The sequence below is a fragment of the Trichosurus vulpecula genome, chromosome 2 (genome assembly GCF_011100635.1).
Source record: "Trichosurus vulpecula isolate mTriVul1 chromosome 2, mTriVul1.pri, whole genome shotgun sequence".
In the NCBI taxonomy this organism is placed as follows: Eukaryota; Metazoa; Chordata; class Mammalia; order Diprotodontia; family Phalangeridae; genus Trichosurus; species Trichosurus vulpecula.
The window spans coordinates 86,689,242-86,707,964 of record NC_050574.1 but is presented as its reverse complement, the minus strand read 5'-3'; the positions used below and the strand labels follow the sequence as shown (position 1 = coordinate 86,707,964).

At 35.2% G+C, this 18,723-nt stretch overlaps 1 protein-coding gene across 1 annotated transcript; it reads right to left on the bottom strand.

The window, feature by feature from the left end:
* Nucleotides 1–4,114: 4,114 nt before the first annotated feature.
* Nucleotides 4,115–5,056, bottom strand: LOC118838924 (olfactory receptor 51F1-like). Its single transcript, XM_036746306.1, has one exon. It carries the CDS (start codon nucleotides 5,054–5,056, stop codon nucleotides 4,115–4,117), a length of 942 nt encoding a protein of 313 aa, XP_036602201.1.
* Between the last annotated feature and the right edge of the window lie 13,667 nt (nucleotides 5,057–18,723).

The following is an 18,723-nucleotide window of genomic DNA, read 5'->3' as shown; positions in this document are numbered from 1 at the left end:
TCTGAAGGATACCAACATTCCTCCAGAAATATGGTATCCAGAACTGAACACAATACTCCAGAAGTGGTCTGACTAAAGTAGAATAGAGTTGTACTGTGACATTCTTATTCCTAAAAACTCTGCTTTTCATTATGTACCTGAAGATCCAACTAACTACTTTAGTTGATGTGGCATGTTGTCAAAATATTGAATTTGGAGTTTATCACAACCCTTAAATCATTTTCCGGCAGATAGTTGTCTAACACTTTCCCCATCTTCTACGTGTGAAGTCTTTTTTTTTTAACCTAAATGTACCATTTTACAACTTTCTATTGTATTTTATCTTATTTGACTTATTTCGATTCTGACCCTGTCAGACAATACTTATCCTTTCCAGCTTTGTGTCAACTACATATTTAATTGGGATGAACCTATACTTTTATCCAAATCATTCGTTGAAGCTACAACAATAAGTAACGTTGCTGAGGAAAAGAATGCAGAGAGAGAAGAGTAGACATTTGAGAAAAGAATCATCTTCAGAATTTAGGAAAGGGATGAGGTACTATCAAAATAGACAAAGACATCATTGAGAGATAGAAAAATAACCAGGGAAGTGTAGTGTAATGGAAGTCAAAGGAGGCCAGGGTATCCAGGAGGATAGCCTCAGGACTCAGGAATAAAGAGGCTAGATCTGGATCCTCCTAGTGTCTTTATGTGCCCTCAAGAATGATGATATGTCTACTCATCGGCAGGTATCAGTACTAATTCAATGACAGAAGTGAATTCCTGCTATGAGATGCTGAAGGATCTACATGTCAACTATAGGGAAATAAGGAGGTATTGCATTTTCAGGAAATTCCCAAATCTCACACTGGAAGGCCTTAGGGGTCATCTGGTTCAATAGATTCCTTTAAGACAACTGACTAAGAACTTGTTTGAGAATAAGAATTTTTTTCTTACATCTAAACTGTAAAAAAAAAAAAATTAGTAATGATAAGCTCTTTTGACAGGGTGAACTGAATCTGATGAAGGTGATTTAAATACATTTGTCTTGAGTCTTGAAAATCTGATTAGGAGGACTTTAAATTGAAAAGCAGGGGCAAAGATAAAATTACCCACATATCTCTTCCAGGATGAATGAAATATAGGGCAGCCGGCTTAAATAGTATTTAGAAGACTAATAACAGAAAAGAACACCAATAAATTCACAGACAGTAATAGTCTCAATTTTTAAATTCAAATTTATTCATTTTTCAGCTCTGAATGCTCTCCTTTATAGCTTCTACTTCCCCCATTATGATAATATGGTACTTGTTAAAAAATAATTTTGTTTTCTTTTACAGTTTTATTTTCATGGGTCAGCATTCAAATAATTGAACAGGCATGTTCTAAGCAGTTATCTTGGGGAAGATCAAAGAAAGAAGAGAGTGAGTTTTTGTTCTTCGGGATCTTATTGTTGTTCTCAGGGAGACATTTCATTTGGACCATATGGAACAATGAGAAAGCAATGAAAATGCCATATATGAGAAGAAAGTGATTTCAGAATAACCAAAGCTCCAAGTATACTATTATGGTAAAAACTGTCATAGCACATTCCCAATCCTTAGCAGGCTCACATAGAAAGAAGAGGCTTCTTTCTCTGTCTTTACCAAGAATATCTATTAAGTTCTGGGAATCTTGGGGCAAGGGGTTTTGTGCTGATACAGAGCTAAAGGAAGGAGCTATCACATGGAAGTCATTGTCCTTGGACAGTATCAAGGAAGTTATAGCATCTAGCACTCTCTGCGGATGGCTTTCTTGCCTAATACATAGGACAGAGCAGAGTGATGTAACAGCAGCATTGGACTATCAGGTCCAAATAAACAGGACTTCAGGATGATTTAAAGCCAAAATCAATTTAAAACAAATCAATAAACATTTCTTCAGGTTTTGGAAGGAGGGAGAATGTTTAAACGTGTCTTTGATATAATTTCTACAGCAACCCTTGACCTTCACTTCAGGAAGTAGGACTAGTTTGGTGTCAGGTATTTCAAACCTCACAGAAATAATATTTAAGGCTGTTTTAAAACTCAAGTTGTGTTCATTCGCATTTCTCTAGTCAATAGTGATTTAGAGCATTTTGTTCAAGGTGTAATTGATTTCTGAGATTAACAGGGATGTAACCAATTAGGGGTTATATAACCCAATCCTCTGTCTCCAAATTAAACTCTTTCTTATCCTCATGATTGAATGCCTCTGCTACGGAGCAAGGTGCATTAACTCTTCTGTGTTTTTCTTTTGTTTTGTTTGTTTGAGGAGCCTGGGATTGAGAATACTGAAGAACAACTCTATAGTTGCTGGCATCTCCACTAGCTAAGCAAAAGATCATTTAAATCATGAGTCAATCTGGTACCCATAAACAGAGGAAGGGAGATGTTGGCCTACTGTACTCTGAAAAATGCTACGGGTATTGTGTTACCTGAAATTATTGTGAATTGTGAGGCAATTAGGAACATTTAATGGAATTTTTCACTTTGGCTTTCCCATCACCAACTCCATCTCATCTGGGATAATGAGACTGTAAGATGTCCTGCTCCAGAGGATAGTAGGGAAATGATTTATGGACAGATACACAATAAAGTGAGCAGAACCAGGAGAAAAACTTACATGAAAGTGACAATAATGAAAGAAAAGCAACTGTGAGAGATATTAGAACTCTGATCGATGTCATAAGTAAGCATGATTTTAGTAACCTCTTTTGTGAAGCATGCCTCCCTCATCTGCCCAAAGGTACAGTGGATTCCACGTGAGGCACAATCCATATTTGCTGTCAGACATGGCTAAAATGTTGATTTGTTTCATGTAGCTGTATTTCTTTGTAGTGGTCATGGGTTCAACTGGGGAATTACTAATTGGGGAAAGATCAGTGATGTAACTAAAGAAATATCAACAGAAATAATGAGAAAATTGAGTTCATAATAAAAGTCTTAAACCAGAAATGGGTAGATTTCTTTTGCATATTTTTATAGACCTTTCCAAGGGACATTATTTCCAAACCTACATTACCTTTTATTCTATAAATAAGCCTTTGAAAATACATTTTAGTACCTACCCCAGAGGTTATAGAAATAGGGTAGTTAGGAAAGAAGAAGTGAGAGATGGAAGTGAACAGAGGCAGTGTCAAAAGTGAGTATGGGATATTGAGGTTTGAATTGAGGTTTGATTCTGGCAGATTTCTGAACCCAATCAACAAACAGACTTAAAACTAGAAAGATCTAGGATTCTTGGTGCCTCAAATTGGGGTTGAATAGCCAGGGGAGTCTGGAAGGCAATGATGGTGAAAGCTCTAGGAGCTGAAGTCAAAAACACTTGGATGGGGTGCAAGAAAAAGACTTAGCCTTCAGGAGAGCATGAATGAGTCAGTGAAGTTTAAGGCTTACGATTATTCCCAAGGTTATTTATTAAAGTCGCTCTCTAGGCAGAGTTTCTACCCTTTGGGAGCTTCTGAACTGGTGGGGAAGATACCTGAGGGTGTCTTGATTTGGATTTGATAGCCAGAGCTCTGACTTTTAGTACATACCTAATCTAAGGGAAGAAAGAATAGACCAATGAATTATCTGTCTTAATATATAGGGACAAGAAATGAAAAGAATAATAATCAGTACCTGATATAAAGTAACATATACATGACTGCTAAATGACAAATTAGATGAAAAAAAATAGCTAACCCCAGGCAGAGTAGCCACTTTATTCTATCCATCTTTATATCATATTTATTTGAGTATTAAGATCACTATCCTTGAAAACTTTGTTTAATAATTTCATCTAGCTATATCTTGAAATCTTATAATACTTAAACCTAATTGCCTTGTTTCAGTAACTTCTGAAATATGTTTAAAAACCACATCAGAACTTTTTTTAAAGAATGGCTTGAATATCACTAGCACTTCCTATTCTTTTTAGCCTAGTCAGACCAGGAGACAACTTCTTTTTTAATTATATAAATTTCATATGAACAGGGCAGGAACTGTAATGCCCATAGTCTGAACATCACAACCTTAAACCTTAGACCCATCCATATTTTAACTAAATCTCTCTGTCAAAGTATTGTCACACCTGTCATTTTAATCTGTCATTGTTACAAACTCACTGAAAATTACTTTGCAAGGAGTAATTTGCCCACCACCTTGCGAAGCTGGGATGTTTTTGCACTGTATAGAATGGGGTTTAGCACAGGTGGAATCATTAGATAGATGTTGGCCATCATTGTATGTACAATCTTGGGAGCCAATTGTCCATAACGGTGCACCAGGGATAGGCTAATAAGGGGGGTATAAAAGATGGCAACAGCCCCAATGTGAGATGCACAGGTGCTGAAGGCCTTGTACTGCTCTTTGGGGGATGCAATACTGAGGACAGAGCAAATAATCAGGATGTAGGAGAGCACAATGCATGGTGTGTCAATCCCTGTGCTCAGGATGAGAGCCGCTAATCCACACATACTATTGACTTTGGTATCTGAACATGACAACTTAATCACATCAGGGTGGTAACAGTAGGAATGAGAAAGACCATTAGGACCACAGAAGGATAGCTTCTTAAGCAACAAAACCAAAGGTAACATTAGAACTGTCATACGGATGACCATTGCCATACCTAATTGTGAGATCCTGGCATTAGTAAGGATGGTGGTATATCTCAAAGGGTCACAGATGGCGATAAAACGATCAAAGGCCATTGCCACCAGGACCCCAGATTCCATTAAGGCGAATCCATGAAGGAAAAACATCTGGACAATACAACCATCTGAGCTGATCTCTCTGGCATCAAACCAAAGGACACTCAGTGTTGTTGACATGGTGGAAATGGTCAAGCCCAAGTCAGTAGCTGACAACATGGAAAGGAAATAGTACATGGGCTCATGGAGACTGTGCTCTCTTACTATGACAAACAGGATCATGCTGTTTCCTAAAAGGGCAATGGCATAGAGGCAGAAGAAAGGAATGGAGATCCAGGCATGGGCCTCTTCCAGTCCTGGGATGCCTGTCAGATGGAAGGTTGAAAATGGAAATGTGAAGTTGTTGGAAATTTCCATCATGGCTTATGGAGTAGCACTTAAACTTGTATAGCTCAGATTCTGCAGAAACAAAAGCAAAATTTTGCCCATTTGTACAAAAGTAATAGGTGGGATTTTTCTTACAGAAAACTTCTAAATGAATATATACCCTCATCTCTAAAAACTGTGATATCCTTCAATGTATAGCAGTTGCTCATTGTTTGCTGAACAGCAAATAACTCACTAATTGAATGAGTGAATGATAATTAAAAGAAAAACATTTTACACCAGTGGCGTGACTGCTGGGAGCAATGTTTCTAGTGGAAATGATAATCTGAACTGCAATCTCCACATTCTCTTTCTAGTGTCCCTATGAAAAGAGAAAAAAATATCAGAATTTTAATCTTCATATCAAAAATAATAATAGTAGCATTTATAAATATTATATATAAATATGTTTTATAGACAATAATTTATTCTCATAACAAATGTGGAAGAAGGTACTATAATTTTAGAAACAAAAAAAAATTAAGTGGGGGAAGACTGATGATAGAGTGAAAGGTCAAGACTTCCAAATATCCCCCAAAATATATATAAAAGAAATATGCCAAACCAAATTCTGAGCAGGAAAGCCAATTAAAATTCATGAGTCATTTTTTTCAGCCTAGGGCAACTTATGAAAGTAGAAAAAGAGGTCTACAGACACTGAGATTGGGGCTGGCCAAGATTGTACAATGTGGCAGAAATGGCACCAATGATGTTTGCAGCACCACACTGTGCCAGTGGCAACAGTGGTGGGGAATAGCTCAATGCTCAGGGATGGGAAGGACAGTTAATGTCAGAGCAGAAATAGATCAAAGAGGATCCCTATACTACCAGTTCATGTAGTATCAGGTGCCATTTGGAAGCTTCGACACTAACTATGCAGTTCTTGCTCACAGTTCCAGGGAATAGAGGAGTGGATGGGTCACAAGGAAGCAGGGTCCCAAACTGTGTAAGATCTGAAACTCAGATCAGGAGGGAAAGGAACAATCCTCTTTTAGGGTCACACTATATTGGAAACACAGAAAACTTATAGGTCACCAAATTGAACTGTGAGAGCAGCAGGACCGAAAAGAGACATCAAGCCAGTCTTCTCCCCACTTGTAAAGAGGAGCAGAACCCATTTCTAACATAAAATCCAAATTCTGGAAGAAGGCTGGGAAAATGAGAGAACAAAAGAAAAAGAACTGACCTTGTAAAGGTATTATGATGACAGGAAAGTTCAAGACTAAAGCTCAGAAGAAAACACATACAAGGAATGCCTCCAAAAAAGCAGATCAGATGCAAGCCCATACAGAATTCCTATAAGAGCTAAAGAAAGAGACAAAAGAGGTAAAAAATATTTTAAAAGTCAAACAAGAGTGATATATGGAAAATGGGAAAAGAGAGGAGAACTATGCAAGAAAATTATGAAAAGGGTACTAATAGCCTGAGGAAAGAGGTACAGAAATATTTAAGAAAATGACACCTTATAAGAATTGGCCAAATGATAGAAGTTCAAAATCTCATTGAAGAAAACAGCTCTTTGAGATTTTGAAATGGACAAACAGAAGTGAACATCTCCATGAGACATCAAGAAACAATAAAACAAAGTCAGAGAATGAAAAATTAAAAGAAAGCATGAAATGTCTTAGTGGAAAAAACAAACTGACCTAGAAAATAGTTCTATGAGAGGTAATCTAAGAATTATTGGTGTACTTGGAAGACATAAACAGAAAAGAAATTTGATAATACATGTCAGGAAGTTATAAAGATAAACTGCCTAAATAGCTTAGAACCAGAGGGAAAAGAAGAAATTTAAATAATCCACTGGTCACCTGTTGAAAGAAATACCCAGATGAAAACTCTTATGAATGTTATAACCAAAACCTAGAGCTTCCAGGACAAGGAGAAAATATTGAGGTGAGTCAGAAAGAAATAATTAAAGTAACTTGGAATTACAGTCAGGATCATAGAAGACTTAGAAGCTGCCACTTTGAAGGAGTGGAATGTTTTGAATATGATATTCCAAAAGGCAAAGAAGCTAGGGTTAAAACAAAGAATAACACATCCAGCAAAACTGAATATAATCATACAGGAGAAAAAAATGGATTTTTAATAAAATTGAGAACTTTCAAGTATCCCTGATGAAAGAACCAGAACAAAAGAAAAAATTTAACATTCAGAAACAAAATTTGTCATTCAATAGAAGCATGAAGAGGTTTGCATGAGTGAGAAATCATAAAGAACTAAACAATGTTAAACTGTTTAATTATCTTTATGGGATGATGACACATTTAACTTCTAATAGCTATCATTAGGGCAGTTAGATGGAGTCTACTAATGGAGCATAGATATAAATCTATTATATTTAGATGATCTCAAAAGAAGATTTGAAAGGTAAGAAACTATTAAGGACAGGGAGAAGGAGGATGAGACAGGAAGAAGGAAGATGATTTCACATAAAAGAAGTGTGGAAAGAAAAGTTTATACAATGGAAGGAAAAATGAGTAGGAGAGAGGGCAACGTTTGAATCTTGTTCTCATCTAAACTGGTTTGAGGATATATACATATATGTGTGTGTGAACATAATGTATGTATATGTACATATACATATACATATACAAATACTTGCATACGTACACATGCACACACACACACACACACACACACATATAATAGCATAAAAATTCATCTTATCCCAACAGACAAGTAGGAGGGGAAGGGAATGAGAGAAAAGAGAGGGAGGAAAGAGGAAGGTAAAGAGAGACAGTGATCAGAAGCAAAACACACACCTATGAGGAGGGGACAGAGTAAAAACAGAAAAGGAATAAGTATGAGAATAGAATGGGGGAAAGGGATACATAGTTAAATGTCATAATTGTGAATGTGAATGGGATGGACTCAATCATAAAACAGGAGAGTATAGCAGAATCCAGAATCTAACAATATATTGCTTACAAGAGATATATTTGAACCAGAAAGGTGTACGTGAACTTAAAATCGGAGACTGAAGTAGGATCTACAAGGTGTTCCTAATGTCTGGACACATAGGCAAAAATGCATATTCTCACGAAATGAAATGAATGAAAATTTCATAGCATTTTATTTAATTGGAATATTAACAAATAACATATTCAATATGATTTCCATTATTTGTGATGCAAAGTGTGATGCACTTTGCAAGATTCACATGAACTCAATAATAACTCTACATTGCTGTCAATTTTAGCACATTCACTTTTTATTCATTCAATCAAGCGTGTTGCATCTGTGATTTTCATTGAGTACACCTTCTACTTTAGCATACCCCAGAAAAAGAAGTCAAGGGGGCTAAGGTCTGTTAATATTCCAAATATTTCAAATTATGGAGTTTGCCTATGTGTCCAGACTTTAGGGACACCCTGTATTATGCTTCAGCTGAAATTAAAAAGTCAAAGGTACCAATCATGATCTCAGACAATACAAAAGCAAAATGATGTAATTAAATGAGATAATCAGGGAAAATATATTTTGATTAAAAGTACCATCGATAGTGAATTAATATTGCTAGCAAATATATGTGCACTAAGTGGCATAGCATGCAAATTCTTGAAGAAAAAGTTAAATAAGTTACAGGAGGAAATATATACTAAGACTACATTGCTAGGGAACCTCAATTTATAACCTCTCATATATAGATATATCTAACTATAAAATGAACAGAAAGAAGTGGAGATGAATAGAGTTTTAGAATACTTAGACATGATAAAGTTCTGGTAAATATTGAATAGATATAGAAATGAGTATACCTATACCTGGGCAGCTATTGGCACAGTAAATAGAGGGCCAAGGTAAGCATCAGGAAGAGTAATTTTTTTGGGTTCAACTCTGGCCTCAAATACTCACTAGTTGTATGACACTGGGCAAATCATTTAACCCTTTTTGCCTCAGCTTCTTCATCTGTAAAATGAGCTGGAGAAGGAAACAGAAAGCCGATTAGTATATTTGCCAAGAAAACCTCAAATGAGGTCATAAAGAGTCAGACATGACTGAAATAATTGAACAACAAATATATTTATAACTCATCTACACATGGATGGCACATTCACAAAAAATAGCCAGGCATTAAGGAGTAAAAACCTCACCAACAAATGCAGAAAAGAAAAGATACTAATTGCACCTTTTAAAGATCATAATGCAATAAAAATGTAATTCAATAAAGAGCTTTAGAAGCATAGAATAAAAATTATACACTAAGTAATTTAATTCTAAAGAAGGAGTGGGTCAAAGAACAAATCATAGACACAATCAATATTTTCATTAAAGATATTGACAAGAATGAGAAAACATACCAAAATTAGTGGGATGCAGTCAAAGCAGTACTTAGGGGAAATTTGGTGTCTCTAAATCAGTGAAAGAAAGACAAAGCAGATTAATTAATTGGGCATGAAAATAAAAAAGCTAGAATAACAAACTAAATATCCTCAATTGAGCACCAACTTTGTCAAAATCAAAGGAATGGCTAATAAAATTAAAAGCAAAAAAAATCATTAAGCACATAAGTTAAATTAGGAGCTACTTTTATGATAAAAACAAAAAAATAAGCTGTTTGTTAATTTGATTCAAAAAATAAAGTGAAAAGCAAATTACCGGTATCAAAAATGCAGAGTAAATGCATAACCAATGATGATAAAATTAAAGCAATTATTACTAGCTATTTTGCACAACAATATATCAGTAAAACTAGCAATCCAAATGAAAAGGATGACTATCTAAAAAGAATATAAATTGCCAAGATTAACAAAAGAAAAAATAAAGTATTGAAATATCATACCTTAGAAAAAGAAAGTGAACAAACCATTAATCAATTCCCTACAGGGAAAACAAACAGGAATAGATGGATTTATAAGCAAATCCTATCAAACATTTAAAGAACAATAAATTCTAATACTATATAAAATGTTTGAAAAATAGGTAAAGAAGGAGTTCTACCATATTTTTAATGCAAATAAGGTTTTGATTCCCGAGCCAGGGAAAGCAAAAACTGAGAAAGAAAACTATAGAACAATTTCCCTAACAAACATTGATGCAAAAATGTTTTAACTTAAATACTAACAAGGAGATTACAACAAAATCTACAAAGATCATTCATTATGACCAGTCTGGATTTACACCAAGAATGTAGGACTGGTTCAATAGAAGAAAAACTATGAGCATAATTTACAATATCAATTAAAAGTGTGATTATGTCAAAAGATACAGGAAAAGAATTTGACAAAATATAACACCCATTCCTACTTAAAAAAAACTATTAGAAAGCATAGGAATAACTGTGATCTTTTGTTAAAGTGCTAAGTTGTATAAATCAGAAATAAAATATGTATAGGAAGAGATTACAGTGAGACAAGAGGAGACAACCAAGAAAAGAACATTTTAAGGAACAAACATCCTAAGTTGTTAGCAAGGAGATAAGATGCCAGCAAAGGAGGCAGAGAAGTAGGATATAGACTGGGAGGAGGAGAGCAAAGAGAACATAGTGTCTCAGAAGTTGAGAGAGATTAGGGTATTTACAAAGTTGCTTTTGGAACTATTCAATAGATAGGAAATTGGACCTCAATCCTCAGGAAAAAAAAAATTGTGCCCTCCAAAGAATACTGATTTCTATTCAGAGATGCTAAGCATACCAGGAATGGTCTGAGATAGAAAAGGCAAATGATGTTGGTGTCCTAATACAGGCTACTGATGCATCGGTAGGTCAACCAGATATCAAAAAGAGAAAGGTATTCTGACTTTATGAAATCACAAACTCACAACCTTAGCTGTGGAATTAATTTCAGCGATTCCTCAGCTTAATATATATCTAAATACAGATGGATACTACATTATTCCATACAAATTGATATCCAACTTCTGCCTAAGATCTCCATTGACAGAAAACCTCTCCTTTGGAGCATTTCCTACTTAGGAATTGAATAGCTAATTAAGAATTTGTCTGAAAATACTTTTTTTCTTGTACCTTCACATAAAATATATGATTGAGGTGCTCTTCAGTGGAGAGACAGAGACGGGGGGGAGGGAGGGAGGAAGATTTTCACCTAATTAGGGCTATTTAAGATGTGTTTTTCTAGAATCTTCCAAATCTAATTAAGAATGCTTTAACCTGAAAAGAGATGAGAACAATAAAAGTACTCACATATATCCACCAGGCTAGATCATAGAAGGGAGCTAGTACCAAAGAGGAAAAAGAACACTATAAAAGAACATTATCTATTCTCAGTGGGTAATACAATAATATTCATCCATAGTAATATAACCCATTTGTTAAGTGTTTGCACTTATTTCCCTCCATGGGATGTTCTTTAATGATTCCAACATGCATGTTTAAAACACTGATGGTATTTTAGGAAATCAGAAAGGAAGATGAGACCTAAACCCTTTCCCCCTAGATCTCAACATCTTCCTGAAGATGAAATACATCTTTTCATTAAACATGAAACAATAAAAGCAACATAAGACCATATGTAATAAAATGATAACTTCAAAAATATAAGTGATATACATTTACAAATATGTAGTACATACTGTCAGGGCCCATGCCCATCCCTTCCTGGGATCAAGTAGAAGAAAGAAACTCAGTTATCACTAGTGAAAAAAGAACATCTCTTTATTCCTGGGAATCATGAACCTCAGGTTTTTATGTTGAGATTGACTTGAATGAAGGAATGATCACTGGGATGTGATTCTCTCTGGAGGGATGACTGGTGCAAGGGCAATGCAACTCTGTCTGGGGTTGGTTTTCTTTTTAATATACAGAGCAGAGCACAATAATGTCATAGAAGCAGTGGTATGCGAGATTCAAATGAGTGGGAACCCAGAGTGATTTAGAACCAGAATCAAATAAAAAAATCAGCCAACATTTCATGAAACTTTGGGATTAATGAGGTCCTATAAGCTTATCTATAATGTAATTTCTATACTATCTCTGGATGTTTCCTTTGAGAGTGGTGCCTACTCCACCATATTTCCCTTAAATCTCAAAATGATCATCTAAATTCCTTAACCTGAGCATCAACTTTAAATCAGCTTCACCTTCCTCAGATACTAATCTTTTTTTCAGTCTAACTCACTTGTAAGCAGGAGTGTCATGAGGCTTATGTGAGATAATGGATGCAAAGCACTTTAAAAACCTACTTTATAAATGCCAGTTATTATGATTATTAGTTTACAATTACCAAGTCTCCAGTCTGGTGACTTTATTCCATGAGCCTTCTGCTGTGCTTTTCCTGAGCTCAAACAACATTTATAAAGAAATAGAGAGGTATATGGGTAAATGTTTAACAGCTAGTCTTTCGAAAAAAAATGTATATATATGTATACTTATACATATATATAGCCACATACTTTTAAATTTCACCTATATTATTAACACTTTCTTAAGTGTAGACAATCAGCAACACAATAGATCAAACCACGATTTGTAGGATGGTTATGTGAGGTGCAAATATGCATACTAAAAATTTCACAATTGGCTTTCAAGCACGTTAGAATTGGCTCCACCATACTCCTACCTGTAATTGAGTTTGATTGATTAAGTCCTCAATTTCCTTACATTCCTCATTTAACTTTGTGAATGGTCTCACTAGGTTGGGAATGAGCAACTCCAAGGAGGTGGGTTGAGATGTACGTACACAGTGTTTCACAAAACAAAAATGGCTAATTCCCAAAGATTAGGGAGATTACAAGAAAACATCTTATTGTTGCTAAGTCCAGAGAAGACAAAAAGGAGAGGTCTCTAGTTCTTTTAACATTGGATGAAGGATTTAATTTGCACTGCTTAACCCCAAGAGTCAAAATTAGAAGCATTATGATTGGAGGGAAAATACAGAAAGGCAAAGATAAATTTAATATAAAAACTTCACAACCATATCTTTATAAAATTTGAGTGTGCTGTTCGAGAGGCAGTGGGTTCCTCTTCAATGGAAATCAAGCAAATTTGGGATTACTTCTTGAGTATGGTATAGTGGAATTTTTTTTTTCAAGGATGGATAGTTGAGGCGACCTTTATTTCCTCTTCCTATTCTGAAATTCTGTGATTCTGTGACAAGGGTGGCATATAGTGGGAGTTCTAGGTGCCGGGAATATTTGGTATAAAGAAATATTCATGATAAACAGACATGAGTTTTTGTTATAATCCACAAGCCTTCAGACGTTTTCATTTCTTAAACCAGAATCATATTTTTTTTTAACCTCTGGGCCACATCACAGTTTTCAACTCTCTAAGTATGGGTTAATCTAATTTGGAGTTCTTTTTCTAGTTCTTCACAGAATTCTTCTACTTCTTTATCACCTGTAAAAAATATCATCACATAAAGTATAGTTGTTATCATAATATTCTGTTTACTTATCATAGACAATGCAAGGAAAGATGCCCAAGTGCTCAACTGACAATTATATTATTTGTTCCCTTTAATTTGTCCAGCGGCAATCTTTTCTTTGGTCATAGGACAAATATTTTACATTGAGTATCAAATAATGAATTAATATTTGAAGATGTTCTAGAAACTCTATGGTTAATAGACCCTTCTGACCCCTCCCTCCATATTTTCCCCATCATTCTCTTACATTCATTTGAAAATAGGAAGAAATATTCACAGAACTAAAGGTTTTAGGGTTAACATGGCCAAAACATTCAAGACCTAGATGCTGACTTCTGTGGTAATAAGCGTCCTTGCATTTAAATAGAGTGATTCTCCTACAGCACACATAGGTTACTAGCCATAATATCCTACAATTCTTTCTATAAGGGATAATCTGCTAAAGCGTATACTCTACTGACATAGGCATCAAGAAACCATGGTAACTTAGACACTATGATGAAGGATAGCAATAGGATTGTTGTGAAGGGTGGAAACTACAGAAAGTAATAAAATATTTTCAACACTTCTACCTCAGTAAGAGATTCTCAGAGTAACACGCCTACTTAATGCCAGTGGCCATCCTTTCATTATCTCTAATTTATCATGTATGTGTTACATATATACACATCCAAACTCTGTAAACTAAGTAGAACTACCAAATATTTCCTATAATTCAATATGATTTTGATACCTAAGTTAGGGAGAGGGAAAACAGAGAAAAAACTATAGACTAATTTCCCTAATAAATTTTGAAAAAATATTGAGAACATTAGAGCAATATCTATCAGGAATGCAAGCCTGGTTTGATTTTAGATAAACTACAAGTGAAATTGGCAATATTAATAACAGCCATAAAACTATAATATTATATCAATAGATGTTGAAAAAGCTTTTGACAAAATTCAAAACCAAATCCAATCCTATTAAAACACTAGGAATGTTAGGAATAAATTAAGCTTTTATTAAAATCATAATTTTCATCTATTTGAAAACAGGAACAGGCATTATCCATGATGAGGATAAACTAGAAACCATCCCCAAAAGATCAAGTATAATGGGTGTGTACATATTCATTATTACCACTATTATTCAATGATAAGACAAGGTCAAAAATGAAGGAATAGAAATAGGTAATAAGGAAAAAAGCTGCAGATTATATGCCCAGTATACTTAGATTATAGGATTTTGTACTTAGTAGAAGGGCAGCTAGGTGGCACAGTGGATAGAGTGTTGGCCCTGGAGTCAAAACCTAAGTTTAAATTTAGCCTCAGACTCTTACTAGCTATGTGATCCTGAAAAAGTCACAACTCTATTTGTTTCAGATTCCTCACCTGTAAAATGATTTGGAGAAGGAAATGGGAAACCACTGCAGTATCTTTGTCAAAAAAAAAAAACAAAAAAAAACAGACTCACCAAGAGTCAGACATGACTGAAACATAACAACTACTGAGAGAAGCCTTAGAGAATCAACTAAAAAACTAGTTGAAACAATTAACGACTTTTAACAAAGTTGCAGGATATAAAATAAACCCCCACATAAATTGTCGGCATTTTCATCTATTATGAACAAAATTCAATAGGAAGAGATAGAAAGAGAAACTCTATTTAAAATAACTACATAGAATATAAAATACTTGAGCGTCTGCCCTTCAAGAAAAACCCAGGAATTATATTAAAAAAGTTACAAAAATTACATTCACATAACGAAAAATAGATCTTAACAATTAGGAAAATATTAATTTCTTATGGATAGACCAAGCCAATATAATAAAAATGACAATTCTATCTAGTACCATGTCAATAAAATTAGCATAGAGTTATTTTATAGAGCTGCAAAAATAATAAAAAAAATTTGGAAGAACAAAAGGTCAAGAATATGAATGGAGTCAATTTTAAAAATGTAAAACAAGGCAAGACAGCTAGGCAGTACAAGATTTCAAACTATATTACAAAAGGGTAATCATAAAAATCATATGGTGTTGGCTAGGAAATAGAGTAGTGGATCATTGGAAGAAGTAGGTACACAAAACATGGTAATCAATTACCGCAGTAATGTAACGTTTATGTGTTATGTGTGTATGCCTGTGTGTATATATCAATATGGAAAGAAAAAAATGGTTAATTTTGATTATATAAAATTTAAACTTTTTCATATAAACTGAGCAATATAGCCAAAATGAGAAGGAAACAGGAAACAGGCTGGGGGGGGGGGTGTTTGCAACAAGTTTCTCTGACAAAGAACTCTTTTCTCTACCCCACCATTTATTATTTATTTATTTTTAACCTTCTATTCTTTTTAAATTATGAATTATAAATTTTCTCCCACTCTACGCCACCCTTTTTGAATGCAGAAAAAATGATATCAATTATACATGTGAAGACATGGAAACATAGTTTCATATTAGCCATGTTAAAAAAAAAAGCAAAAAAAAAATGAGAAAATTATAGTTCAATTTGGGCTCAAACTTCATCAGTTCTTTCTCTGGAAGTAGATAACATTTTTGCCTCACAAGTCCTCTGGAATTGCCTCTGACCATTGTACTGACCAGAGTTGCCAAGTCTTAACAACTGATCATCAAACCTTGATATTATTGTGCAAATGATCTCCAACTCTCATTTTTCTTTGCATCAATTCATATAGGTCTTTGCCATGTTTTTTCCCCTAAAACCTCTCCCCTCATCCTTTCTTCTAGCACAAGAGTATTCCATTAAAATCCCCTGCTACAGTTTGTTCAGATATTCCCCAATTGATGAGCATCTCCTTAATTTGTAATACTCTGACACCCCAAAAAAATCTCTTATAAATATTTTTGTACATACAGGACTTTTTCTTTTTACTTTGATCTTTTTGGGGTATAAACCTAGTAGTGGTATTAATGAGTGAAAGAGAATGCACTGTTTTATAGCCCTTTGGAAATAGTACCCCATTTTTCTCCAGAATGTTTGCAGCAGTTCACACCTCCACTAACAGTATACCTATTTTCTCTCATACCCTCCAACATTTATTAATTCTGATAGGGATAAGGTGCTATCTCAGAGTTGTTTTAATTTGCCTTTTTGTTCAACACTGGAGGAAGCCAGGTGAAGAAATGGATAGAGAGGCAGACCTGGATTCAGGAAACTCATCCTTATGAGTTCAAATCAAATCAAAGACACTTACTAGCTGTGTGGCCCTGGGCAAGTCACTCATCCCTATTTGCCTCAGTTCTTCACCTGTAAAAAATTATTTAGAGAAGGAAATAACAAACTACTCCAGTATCTTTGCCAAGTAAAAAAAAAACCACATGGGATCATGAAGAGTTTGAAAGAACTTAAAAATGAATGAATGATCAATAATGATTTTGAGCATTTTTAAAAATATCACTAGAAATAGCTTTGATTCCTTCTTCTGAAAACTGCCTGTTCATATCTTATGACCATTTATCAATTGAGGATTCACCCTTTTTTTATAAATGTAACTCAGTTCCCCATATATTTGAGAAAAGAGTCCTTTATTAGAGAAATTTGCCATAAAATTTTTGATATTACTTTGTTGTCTATAGTGTCTCTTAGCAGGGGTGTAGAGCGTGTTCAGAGAAGACTGATAACTCTGGTGTGAGAAATCTCAAGCCCTTTTCAGGACTGCTTTCTATGTTTGGTGTCCACCTGATCCACCCAACTCTCCCTGTGGCTCCAAGAAATTGTAACATGAGCAGGGGAGACCCTCCCAGTAAGCCATTTCAGCCAATGAGCTAAAATAGTTGAGGATAACCAAGGTTTCTCAACCTTTTTGGTAAGTTAGGGGTATGTCTACCTCAAGCATGTGAAGACTTCCCCAGGCAAAATGCACAGATGAAAACAATTTGTTTCAGCAGCCTTGAAGGCAGCTTAAGCTGGTGCTATGGAGTGCTTACAGGTTGGTTAGGAATCAAAGACTCCAAGGTCACCCACTGCATCCTGAGCCATCATCAGTTATCTTGACTTTGTCTTGCCACTGGACTGTTATGATTCCAGAAAAAAGAGTTAAACCAACAACTTTGTGCAACTCTGACTCACTTAAATCCAGCTTATGAAACAAAGTTCCTCAATGAGAAATGAGATGGTGTAGCAGTTTACCCTCAACATGGAGTCCTCTCAGAGCTGTGGCACCACTGTGAAATTGCCAGGGGTTGGGATGGAGTGGGGTGGGTAGGACCCTTAACAGTCCTGTTGGAGTCCACCCACATGGCCCCAAGGCCAAAGGAGAATGGTCTTGGACTTCTCCAAATGGAAAGGACCATATTGTTAGCGATTCCTTCCTCAGGGGAAGTTTGGACAGTCCTCTGGAATGGTGGAGGAAGGTTGATGCAAAGCCATTTACTTTGTTCTGGGCTGATAGCCAGGACATTAGAGTTCAGAAGAACCTTAAGAGGAGATTGATGGCACCCTTCCCAGCTATTATACCCTGAATTTTATCAGAAAGGATTTTGTCTTTACATTTGTAATATTCATAGGATATAAAATCTTCCCCACCCATTAACAGGCCTCACGTGGAGTCCATTAAGGAATATTGATTAGGGGAGGCTTGCTTATGGGAAGGCTTTCACACATTTTGCTAATTTCTAAATAGGCACTGAGTCATAAGGCTTGTGATGCCTTCTGGCTCTGAGAAGTGTATACATACTCTGAGTTGGTAGTTTACTCTGGGGACTAGACTATGAGAAGGACCTTGTGATTCACTGGTCAACATTTAGAGTGGCTGTACGTTCAGAGCTCCCTCACTGCTCAGATATAAAGGCTCTCTTAATCCAGTGGTGTATGTAAAGTACATAGTAATATTGCTTTCAATAAGGCACTCAGAGCCCTGTCTGTTTTTCCTTATTTTTCTTCTTGTATTTTCAATGAAGTTAAGGGTGCTGACTTTTCTCCTGAACTAGTGAATGAAATTAAAAAAAAAAATTGTTGACCCCTTCAGCAGCTTTCTTTCCTCATAAAGCAGATTAAAGGACCTGTGCTAGTAGCCATCCTGGGTACGGCAGCATGCTTGCTGCTACAACATTCCAGAAAATGCTGTTTATTTTAATCTTCCTTTACTTTTTTACCTATTCCTTTTTTAATATTGTTTTTGATTTTCTTTCCTTATAGTACCTTCCTTTACATTATATTAGTTTTTCCCATTCATTTTCCTTCTTTCATTTTTTTCATTTCTTTTGTCCTTTTCCAAGTGAGCTCCCCCTTTTTTAAGGAGGGGAAATTTTTGTTTCTTGTCTTTTCTATTTTTCTTTTGAACTTTTGTATTGAGATTTTTTATTTATAGTTTACAACACTCAG

Coding starts and splice junctions, on each gene's coding strand:
- LOC118838924 (XM_036746306.1), bottom strand. CDS start 5,056: ATGATGGAAATTTCCAACAACTTCACATTTCCATTTTCAACCTTCCAT.